General features: G+C 44.0%; 1 protein-coding gene across 1 annotated transcript; it reads left to right on the forward strand.

Moving 5' to 3' along the window:
• Positions 1-223: 223 nt before the first annotated feature.
• On the forward strand, positions 224-11,001 carry LOC149350661 (uncharacterized). The gene is made up of 6 exons (XM_089579750.1): positions 224-3,290; positions 3,377-3,499; positions 3,610-3,663; positions 4,643-4,745; positions 5,166-5,295; positions 5,468-11,001. The coding sequence occupies exons 1-6, from the start codon at positions 3,249-3,251 to the stop codon at positions 5,517-5,519; spliced, it is 504 nt and encodes a 167-aa protein (XP_089435876.1). The 5' UTR covers positions 224-3,248; the 3' UTR covers positions 5,520-11,001.
• The last annotated feature ends 772 nt before the right edge of the window (positions 11,002-11,773 follow it).

Below are 11,773 nucleotides of genomic sequence, written 5' to 3' on the forward strand. Positions count from 1 at the left end.
CCACCTCAGACGGAAAAGAAATCTAATATGTAAATATTCTTGCCGAAAAGTAATTTAATTGGCTTAAGAAATGTCGTCCCAAAAACAAATATTTTTGGCTACTTTTGGGCTACGCAAAATTTTCGCTTTTGGCTATGTTTGGGCTACTACGCAGGCCAATTTGGCTACCAGAGGCCGGAACCATCTGGCAACCCTGTCGGCGGCACATTGATGTTTGCGTTGTATAAGTTTTTATTGATGTCTACATCTGTATTGTTGATGAATTATTTCGTTTCTGTTTGCTGCTGCCATACCAAGTTTTGGTTTCCTGGGCCTTTGTCAAGCTGTTTGTACAGCTTGTAGCCCAGGTGCATCCAGTTGCAGGAAAGTTTGATTTGAAAGTTTGATTTGATTTGATTTGAAAACAGCTCTGAAATTGCAGTGCTAGGAGCAGCACCAGAAATATCTTGTAATGCTGAGAAGATTGCTTGTTGTCCTTACCCAGTTTTAGCTTGAGTTATGCACTGGAATGTGAATGGGCAGCCCCGCCCAAGGCAAGGTGCCAGAGGAGTTCAAGCTTACTGTTCGTTTCAGAGCAGCTCAGCAGAGAACGGCTGGTGGCGGTGGCAATACGTGTTAATTTTTTTTTACTTTTTTTTCTAGCTTATAAAAGTTTCATTTTCAATTAAAGGAGTCTCCTTGTCATTAGCGTATAGTTAATTTTTTTATACTGGCAATCTTCAGGTTATTGTCAGTTTCCCTTTAATGTTTCAAAATACTACAAGGATATGCTAAACTAGCTAACACTGCAGAGCTGACCCTCAGCTTGGGCCCCTCTGTGGCTTAGTGTTAATGCAGTATCCCACTGTGGACTTCAACTTGCATCAAAATTGTAGCCATTTTCTGAATGCAGTTGCCAGTGTGAACATCGGTATTTAAAGTACAAAGCAAGTGGTGTATCTCTTGGTCACATTGCAGATTTATATGGTTTTGAATAGACCAAGGGGGTCAGAATGTGCTTGGATGCAATTCATTAAAGGACCATAGACACCAAATTTTTGGTGGCGTGCTTTCTCTTCGTTCCAATTGTGCATTAGACATTTAGGTACATAGATCACTGCGGAGTACTCGCCGACCACTAAATAAATTATGATTGGTTTTTTTCTTGACACTGCGTACGGTTTCATTAACCAAATGGTAGCTGTGATGTGTAGTCACGTGAGGCACGAAAAAACTGCAATGTAGTTGCTGACGTTGCTCGTTGTCATCCCAGCTCTGGAAGCTGGCTGGTTGAAGTGTTGTAATGAATTAAAACTATGTATCAGTGTTTTTATTGCAGGTTTTGGAGCGAAATCTCCACTCTCCCAGCTGCAACTTTCAAAGTCATGGACATTGTCCATTGGCATTTAACCTTGAGCCAGGATTCACACGCGTGACGTTATACCACGTGAATGGCCACAGCTGAAGTCGAGCTGCGCTGCCGCACTGAGCCTCCACTGTATGGTGTAGCAGTGACATCGCACTATTGTTCGCTATAAATACCACTGGCTTTGCTTTCGCTCGTCCACTAGGTTCAGCCGGGTTGAACCTCAGCCAATTTTTTTTGTGCTTCTCGTGACATATGCTCCGTTTCACACATCAGGTGCAACGCTATGAAAGGTACGGAAGTAGTCTTCAAGAAAAAAAAAATATAGGAAACTGTGTTACTCTGCGCTTGTTTTCTGGCCGAGTGGTCTGAGCACGAGAAAGGGTCAGCATGTCGTCATCAAAAAGAGCCCGTTTATTCCAGCTCATGACAAATGTGCCACGTAAAAGGCCTGCAGGCAAAGCATTTACTCTTTCTTGCGCACTGCAAGGAATGCACTACTTTTTGATCGCGGATGTAGGCTGCACAAACAAGAGTGCTAGCCTTGACAGCGTTGAATCAGATGTGTGAAATGGAGTATAAGCATGGATTGCATGTCAGAGCCATTGTTCGGTTGATGAAGCCGAAAAATTGTAGATGATTTGGCGGTTGGAGGTGAATACCATGCAGTGATCCATATGTTCTAATGTCTAACTCATCATTTGAAAGAAGAAAATGTGCAACTGAAATTAGGTGTCTGTAGTCCTTTAAAGTTAGTCAAATATTACATACTGCTGAAAGAAAGGAGATGTGCATCGAATTTGACCTCTCATGAAATTGTAAATCCTTCTCATGGTCACAGCGTTTCGAAACGTACCATTCAGGTTTCAAAGTTTACTGGCCTACAAATTGTCAGCTATCTCTGGCTAAGCAAATGAATGAATCAGCCCTGCCTATTACAGCAACAAATGCTTCACTGTTGCAACAAACACATAGGCATTTGCTGACTCCCAAAAATGTAGCAGAATATGGCTAGATTTGGAATCCATTTCACAGCTGGTATGATCGAATGACTAATGGCTAGAGCTCAACCACTTAATATTAGTGTGCCTTCACATGGTTTGGAATGGAAATAACTGATGACTGCAAGTGCCTTGCGTACAGTATAAGCTGTTTTAGCAGCTAAGACCAAAAAATGCTTAAGGGACATTTGCATAATCTGAGAAAATATTCAGTGTCAGCTATAGGCATTGGGATATCAGGGATTATAGGAGGCACTTGTTTTATGTGCAGTACATGCATGCAGTTGCTTCAATGTGCCTCAGTGGTGACCAAAGCAGCAAAGAAAAAATACCTGGTGTGTTTATGTGATGCGTACCAGCGAGTACAATTTCATGTGAAGTTCAGCTGTATTGAAGCGGCAAGGAGGTACAGCTGGGTGCCATTAAAAGCAAATGGAAGGCAATATTAACGAAAAAATTTAATCATTGCTCGTTCAGTTCATGCATCCTTGAATACATATGTGTAGACTAATTGTGATTGTGCGAATTGCACTGTGCACTAACAAACATAGACCATTATGCTTTAGATTTAAAGAAATTAAATTTTTTTGACAAAGTCACCTTCCATTTACTTTTGACGGTGACTGTACAAGGTCTTTCAGCATTCCCTTGGTTATGTACTGCTTACCTTTCTATTTGCAAATCAGCAGGACATGTCTGCTGAAATCGTTTGTAGGTTCTGCGGCCAAGTAGCCTGCTGGTTCTGTACGGTTATGGAGGTAAATGCTCTGCTACTTTTGAGCATTAGTGTGTTCCCCTCTATACTTCAGCATTGATGTTCATGCAAGCACACTATGCTACAATTGTATTTGACCCACTATTGGGCTCAGTGACTTTGGCACTCGGCTGCTGAGCCCAAGGCTATGGGACAAAATGCCAGCTGCAGTGGAAACATTTGGATGCAGGTGAAATTCAAAAACCTTGTTTGTGCTGTGCAGTGTCAGTGCTGTTGAACCTAACACGCATAATGAATGTGTTTGGTGCATTGCAGTCATTGTTAAAAGAAACTCTACAAAAAAAAAACGAGAGAATGGATCAAGAGCAAAAGTTGGATAGAATAGTTGCCTTTGTTGTTCAAATACTGGACAAGTTCAAAGAAGCAACTGAAAGAGAGGTAGGTAAACTTAAGTATGCTCAGAGTCAGTGCTTATTCTGTTATTTTAATTCTTTAATTATGTGCAATGCAGCAGCACCAGTGACAAATCTTCACATTGATTTCTGTAGCTTGCAGGTGTGCAAGAACACCTGGGCAAGCTTGAGGAAGCAATGGAGGGAGAGGTAGGTAAACTTAAGTACAGCTGCTCAGAGTCAGTGCTTATTCTCTTATTCTAATTTGGTATTTTAATTATGTGCAATGCAGCAGCACCAGTGACAAATCTCCACATTTATTTCTGTAGCTAGCAGGTGTCCAGAGTTGAAATATAGTAGCTAGTTCCTGCAGTGATTGGGGGTACCCTTCATTTAACACCTTTCTGTCTGTGTACTTGTTGCGAATTGTCAAAAGGAAATAGTCTTTCAAAGTTATGCCTTGAGGAATTAGAAAGTGAAGATAACACTCATTACAGAATAAGAAAAAAAGGCACTACAGGTATTACTGTCGCTGCTGTTGATGATGATGAAAAAAAAATTCGAAAAACAGTTCATCATCACATTGCACTGTGTTTATAGGTTGTGAGGCAGCATGTGCACTGAAGGCAAAGCCCTTTTCAGAAGTGCCCGATGCAGAGGGTTTGCTGTCAAGCCTCCTAGCAGGGCGGGCACCTGCAGCAACCTTGAAGCTAAAAGTGTCGTGCTAAATGGCTCAACATGGAACTATCTGGGCTCATCACTTTTGACAAAGGCTGTATGTTACCTGTTATATTAGCGAGCTCCTTGTTCCGTGACACTGTTCTGCGCATCTAGTTTCACTCTTTCTTGTTTTCTGGCTGTCACCTTTTCACGCACTTGTTCGTGCACTCCCAGACACCCTCAGAGAGTGCGGGGGGTAGCGGTCTCGGTCTCAAAGGAGACGCCCTCGACTTAGCGTGGTAAGCTCAGCCAGAAACCAGCTACAAAGTGACAAGGGGGGTGGTCGTTTGGTGCCCAGCTGTTGTAAGCCAATTCGCTCTGTAGTGGAAACACAGATATAGAGATTTTCATTCTAATCGTTGTCATTTAACTGAGGTTTCTCTGATTGTAGCAGCTATTGACTTAGTGAGCAACGTGGACAACCGTTTAAATTAGTGACACCATCATTCTTGTTTCATTGCCTTCACAGGATTTACCCGCGCAAGATAGCAACTCCGTTGCTATGGCCAAGAAGTTGTTGGAAGAAATGGCCAGCACTGGGGTCATCAAAAAGGTTGAGCCTGCAAAAATAGGTGAAGTGAATTTCATCCTCTGTCGGCTTTGCTCTGTTGTTACAAGTGACGTGGTGCTGTAATGACTGCATGAATATTGCCTCGTGCTCGCATGCAGTGTACCTTGCCTGTGCTGTTTTTGTTACAAACAGCATAGATAATTTTAATTGTTTCTTGAATTTTTTTTTTGTTTGTAGAGGCATGTGAAATGGTTAACCTATGTGTAGAATCATAGTTGTGGTTGAGCCTTACTGATACTAGGTGACCAAAAAAGGACTTTACATCATTGTAGTTTGCTTTTGAAAGCTAACTGTGGCTGTGATGCCTATATTTAATTTTTTTGCCTCTTCTAGCTTATAAAAGGTTAATTTTCAGCAAGAGGCTAACTTGTTCGTCCCCGGTGTTTGTGAAACACTGCGTTCTATTTTCTTTTCTTCCCAGAGTATATATGTGGATGTATAAAGCAACTGGAAAAGAGTGACAAATTGTTAAAGGAATTGACTTTAGAGCGCGCCAAGCTGCGCACAGAAGCTAAGCGTCTGACCATGGAAGGCTTGGAACGCATATCCAGGTAACCAAGTTCCCCATTTTTAATTTGGTAGCATTAGAGGCCCCATTCATGAGAAAAGCTGGCGTCCTTCCATGTCGTGAAAAAGCAGGTGGGCCACCTGCCTGCCGAGTTGTGGGCAACCTGCCCACCACGGCAGGTGCCAGTGAATTTAATTCAAATAAATTCAATGCAGTTACCACCTGCCTGCCGCGACACTCCAAATCAGCTCATTGGTCAAGAGATGAACAGCCTTCCGAACAACCGTCTGTGCAAAAATTAGCCTTAAGGAAGCTCGGGAAGAGCAGCCCGAGTCTCGCAAGCCCCACCAGTAGCTGTGTTTGAAACAGCTACCTGCCGGGGCGGTGCATTGCTTAACTGCTGCACCGCTGTGCCAGGAGTGGTATGGAGACTCCCCGCGGCCTATAAAAGAGACTTGTGCGGGAGGGATCTCTAAAGCTATCAATTGTACCCTTAAGGGTAGGTTGACCATCGTGCAAGTTTTTATTGTGGCAGTCTGCTCTTTGAACTGGCGACTGTGGCCAGCAGAAGGAAAGGAAACCAATAATCAAGCATCCAACATGCTCGGTGCTAGTGAAAAAGAACTCCCCTCCCCCTGCACTCATGCACACCTTCATAACTGTATCTATCCCAGCTGACACAGCTGCTGTTATGTGTCGTTATTGAGGGTGTGACGGTTGGTGTGCTAAAGTGACAATATATAGTGTTAAAGTGACAGTAGAAAAATAGTCTGATAAAGAGTGTTTGCTTGAAAGTGGGTGTAGACGATATCTTACCATTGCTCTTAGTGCGTGCACTCAAGGGTGTGGAATGTGTTGTTTGCTAGGTGGTTATTAGTGTGTGTGTGCATTATTGCAAATGGTCAGCTTTGAAAGAGAGCTGTGTAATGGTCCTGAAAACTTTTATAGGAAACTTGATCTTGTTTGGCATGAAATGCTGACACATCTGGTTCAGCTGCCTGGTATGTAGGCTGATTGGAGGCTGGTCTTGATTTGCTATCTAAGGCAGTAGATTGGTCATGTGAATATATTTTTGAGAATGGTACAGTTAGCGCATTTTGTCACTTCATCTAGAATGTACTAAAAGTTATGATGTGAGAGATGAGGAGGGCCAGTACACACAAAGTGCATAATGATTGTGTTGCTCAAGAAAGGAGGAGGATAAAGTCGCTTTATGCGAGCATAAATTAAGTTTTTCCGGCAGTGATGTCAAGGGCCTGGTTGATCAAGGGTTGCTGGCTTTTGCAGCAATCTGACCCAAGCCGAGGACACTTCTGCCTGGTTTTCATTCATAGCAAAATCTATTAATAGCTGTGAAAAGTTTTCATGACTTTCTTGAAGTTTGTTCGGCACCGAAGGATGCCTGCAGGTCTGAAGAATTTGGAGTTGGAATGATTTTTATTGCGCAAGCAACACTGCACCAGGTTTCGAGCCGTCGCGTAGCTCCCGGCGATGGCCACGGTTGACCTTCAGCCGCAGCGCGGTCAAACAGATGAAGCGCCGTTGCCATATCAACCGTTTCAGCTGCGCTCCACCAGGCGGCAGGACCGTCGCTGCGCCGCTGCGTGCTCTCGACGCATGTGTCGGAATGTGGAGAGAGGGAAACAGGGAATAAATACTTGCGTTCGCCTCAGGCAAAGCAGTTGCTGCTTTCTTACGCAACTTGCCCGGTTTAACCAGAGCTAAACCTCAGCAAATGATTTTTTTCTGCCTCTGTGATTCAGATTCGCGACATCGGGGATTACATCGAGTGTTATGGCTTTCCTTCGTTTAATTTTCTACATTTTGTTCCTACTTGTGTCTTCCTTAAGTGACAAAGGTGCAGTAGTGGACGTGATACAAAAATGCGAGCGACCTGCCTGCCTTATTGTAGTGCCAGGGATCACATATCTCAACTGCCAAAACATCATCCTGTTTTATAGAAATTCCCACCTTATGTACCCTCCACCACATAAATCTCTCCTCAACCTGGCTTTGTGGCGCGGACTTCAAACATCCACAGTTATGACCTCTTTCCTTCTCTCCTTTGTAACTCGCGGTGAAACCTCTCCTCACTACCACTTGTGTCTTAGCACCATAGCCGACTTTAATCACGTCTTTCTGAACTGCCCGAACAAACCCAAACCCCCGTGGCAAGGATTAGGACATCAGGAGCAATGGGAGGCTCCTCTGCGGAACTCGCTGCCGGAGATACAGCTTCTGACAGTGGGCTGGGCCCGAGAGGTCGCTGAGGCACAAAAGTGCCTGGCCATCTAGGCCCAAGGGCCCATCATCATCCTGGTTCCTCTTTTCCCCTCCTCCCATCACTTGGTACTTTCATGAATCATTGAAGTTGTTACCTGCCACCTATCTTGAGGGGAGACATGGGTCTTGAAATGATAAAAAATATGAAAGTTTCAATTTTGCAAAAATGGCATATTCAGGATCAATGCACTCTAAAGTTTCTGCCTATAAAAAGTTTCAGGGTCTTAAATAGACTTCCAGCCACTAAAATATCTAAGTATTTTGCACCTATGAAGCCAGAAAATGGCAATTTCGGAGCAAAATGCGGCACAACTTCGTGCCCGTCGCTTCCCATGACCACGTCCTTGATGGCTGCCTACTTCGTTTTGTTTGAAAACTGGGCCTCTTTGCCTCTACCTGGTATTGCTCACTACTGTGGAATATTTTTTGGAAGGCTCATATTCTTCTGTTTTTTGAGGCCTCTACAACGACCTCCGAATGGCTGGCGCACGCTCTTCAAATGAGATTTTCTCAGCTTCGTGTTTTTTTGCCAACATGGCTAGCCTGCGGAAATTTTTATTATGTTTTTATGATGCAGTTTCAATTAATCTTATACCGTTGAATTCAAAAAGAACTAAACTTGGGAGCTATGCTGTTTTGTTTGGCTGAGTCAGACACTGCAGATTTGGTGAACCAAGTCACCTAACTATGCAGTCGAACCTTATTGTAACAAAACTGTTTAAAACGAAATAATGGATATAATGAAGAGATGACAATTCCCCTTGGAAGCTCGGTCAACATGTGCTATAACAAAGCTGCGGCTATACCGAAGTAATTGCTGCGCCCCTTCAACTTCATTATAACAAGGCTCAACTGTACTTCATAATTACGGTGCTTATACGAAATTTAGCTTTTTATATGATGATTTACTTCAACAAAAATATAATTAGCATAACTCCAGATGTCAGGCATGGGCGCGCCCGGAGGGGGGGGCAAGGGGGGGCGGTTGCACCCCCCTGGAAAATCACTCACTCGAACCGTGAGTGATGGCCGCACGCCAGGGGCGGTGGTGCGCTCAGTCAAAAGGGTAAAAGCAGCCCCGCATGGTCACATCTGCGAAATGCCGCGTCCGGGCGTGCGTCGTTCCGCCGTTTTCAAACCACGCCATCGTTAGCTCTACTGAAGGGCGACCTGTTCCAGACATACAGCGGCACCGGCGAGCATGTGTTTCGAGCCGCCTTGAGATGGGTGTCTGTTTCTTTGATCTCTAGAGAGATAGCGACACGGAGGCAGACAGTGCACGGGGCATCTTGTTTTCGCCTATCGTTACGCCGGTCACCGATGAATTCTTAAGGAGGGAAGGTAAAATCAGCCGTGTCCACCCCCGCTTTGTCGGGCTGCTCAGGGGCAAGCGGGCGATGAGTTGGCGCCGCCGCCGCTCGCTGTCTCCTCCGATCCACGGGTAGCGCAGTTCGGTAGAAGCGCCGCTTTCAGAATCTCCGGCAAAGGGGATTAGCTGCTTTTGTTCACGGCGACGCAGTCTCCCGAGGCGCCCCCACACCAGCGTTCTTTGCGTCTTCTGCGAAAACCAGCGCCTTTGGTCAACGCAGCCCGATGGCGCCTGCCTGGCTCGCCTGTCATCTCTGGCTGGGCCTCAAACCACAACAGCGCCCATGTACTGTGCGTGTCAGTGCATGGTAAAGAGACCCAGGTGGTCGACATTACCCGGAACTCTGTACTACTCCATCCCTAATAGCCTGAGTCGTTTTGGGGCTCTGAACCCCATAAAAACACAAAAACAAATTTTCCGACTGGAGTGGCGAGTGTCCCTTCCCCTCGGAAGTTGCGCGGCGTTCCTTTCACCCCCAAAGTGCGCATTCGGGGATACTGCGGCAAGTAAGCCCTTGCACGTGTGCGCGCCTCTGTGTTTGTGCTTGGGTGTTTTTAGTGGCCGGTTGTCAGCGAAGCTGAGAACAACCAAGACAGCGGACGAGAAAACGACGAGCGGGGAGCAGTGTGTGTGCGGTTGCTCGACTGTGCGGATGCGCAAGCAAGATGGAGCGAGGTGTATGAAGCTGCGAGCGTGCATTTATCTTGTAAATAAGTTTTCGTTGTATATATAGTCATCTTTTGTTTTCAACGTACGCGTTCAACAGTTTTTCCAATCAATGTGTATGATGAGTGTGCACCGAGAGCGTGTAATGAAGCACAGAAGTGAATTTATCACACGTGTAATTACGCAATTCGCCCAGAAAAATCCGAGGCGCCTACAGTTGCTGTTCAAGGAAGACTGACTGAGTGACTGTAGTTGCGTGTTTGTGAACATATTGTGCTGTGTGCTGGTCATCAATCCGGGTGAGTCGAGAACCCGTATGCAGCAAGACTGAGCACTCTTCTCCACGAAGTGATATAGCATCTTTTTGCATTTTTATTAATTTTAGTTGTTTCTTCGTTTATAAACTCCAATGTACCTCTTCTAGCCGCGCTTTAATTTGCTGTTTGTATTTTTTCTTTCATGTGTGCATTTTGTTTAATTTTTATTTATATATAAATAAATAAATTTACTCCGCAAATAGCGCCTTTCTGCTACGAACATACCCCCCCCCCCCCCCCCCGGGGCACCAACGGGGCCCCCCCCTGCAAAAAATTCTGCGGACGCCCTTGATGTCAGGCCTTTGGCTACAGCCCCTTTCTGATTGAAACCAAGGAATATAGAAAGAAAATGTGTTAATGGCTTGTAGGAATTGAATTATTTAGGCTTCAGTTATTTTCTTATAATGTGGGAACTAATTGAGATATACTGAAACTAATTGTATTTTTGGAAATAGGAAGAAGAAACACATATACAATATCTTTTGTAATAAAGATGTTCGTTTCAGGACCCACGTTTCCCTTTAATTTTCAGGATTGTAATCCTTTGCTTTTTGCTACAAGAATCTCGCATGACATCACCGCAGTGTACTCATGAAAATGACTAGTGGTGGCAACGTTAATTCTTCGTTGTTTGGTCTTTTCTAGCTTATGAGAGGTGCCCATTTTCACGGGCAGTAGCCTCATTGTCACATGAAACTGGGGTCATCGAGCTAGGCCAACTTCAGTTTGTCCTTATTGCCCCATTTAGTGCAATGGAACTGATAGTATTAAAATGTTCCCTGAATATTTTGAAAGCAGGTATTAAGACGAGAAGGGCACAAAATATTGAAACCGTTAGTGAAACCTTGAGCTGCTTATAGTCGCATGAAGCTGGTTTGCTGGTGCCATCAGCATTTGAAAGTACTGGAGGGAAGATTGCTCTTGTAAAAGTAGGCCATGAATTCAAGAATAGCTTAGCTTGCGCTATGCAAGCCATTTCCAACTGCGATAAAAACAGCAAATTCGTAATTTTTTATGTTTAGAAGGTTTGAATAGCAGGAATAATGAAAGTGCAGTGTGAACCTTATCATATTTGCAAACCATTTGAAATTTTGAATATTTGCACACTCTTTAATGTTCAGAGTACACAGACATCAAGTTTTGGTAGCATGTTTTCTTCTTTGTAATAATGCGTTAGACACTACTATACATGGATCGCCGCCTGGTATTCGCCTACTACCGCTAAATAATTTGTAATTTATTCTCTTGCCTGTTTTGGTTTCAGTTTCAACAGCTGAGTGATGGCTAAGACATCAAAGGGCAGTATAAGTCACGTGAGGCATGGGAAAAACTGCATTGTAATCACTGCTCCTTCAAATGTTGTGATTCCAGCCCTTGAGGCAGGCTGGCTTTAGTGTTGTAGTGAACTAAAACTACAGAGCAACGATTATATCGCAGTTTTTTTTTATGCCTCACACGATCTGTACTGACCTTTGACTTCATAGCCATCTTTCACTCAACAGGTGAGAGAAGAAAATTAAATTATAAATTAGCATTCATAGGCGAATACTACCGCATACTGATGAATGTATATACTAAGGTCTTGTGCATCATTACAAGGAATAAAACACGCAACTAAAAATTTGGTGCCTATGCTCCTTTAAAACATTTGATTGAGTCACTTATGCAAATTTACTATTTCCTTTAGAATTTCAGCTGCGCTGAAGGAATTGGAGGATGCATCCCAAGAGTTGGAGCATATGGTGCTTCTGAAGAAAAAATCGGGATCTACTCCTATGATGTAAAAAAAATTTCAGTTTGAGCGTTTGGTGTAGTGCCTAGATGTGAAAAGTGGAGGGGTGCTAGCAATGTTCCTAGCATTTATTAATCTGTCCTCGTGTTGAAAT

The sequence above is a fragment of the Amblyomma mixtum genome, chromosome 3 (assembly GCF_055824585.1).
Source record: "Amblyomma mixtum isolate Tamu chromosome 3, ASM5582458v1, whole genome shotgun sequence".
Taxonomy (NCBI): Eukaryota; Metazoa; Arthropoda; class Arachnida; order Ixodida; family Ixodidae; genus Amblyomma; species Amblyomma mixtum.

Bases quoted from the DNA above. Each gene is read 5' to 3' on its own strand.
- LOC149350661 (XM_089579750.1), top strand. From the start codon at position 3,249: ATGGGACAAAATGCCAGCTGCAGTGGAAACATTTGGATGCAG. The intron at 3,291-3,376 runs GTGAAATTCAAA...GGTGCATTGCAG, and splicing joins GTGGAAACATTTGGATGCAG to TCATTGTTAAAAGAAACTCT. The intron at 3,664-4,642 runs GTAGGTAAACTT...TTGCCTTCACAG, and splicing joins AGGAAGCAATGGAGGGAGAG to GATTTACCCGCGCAAGATAG.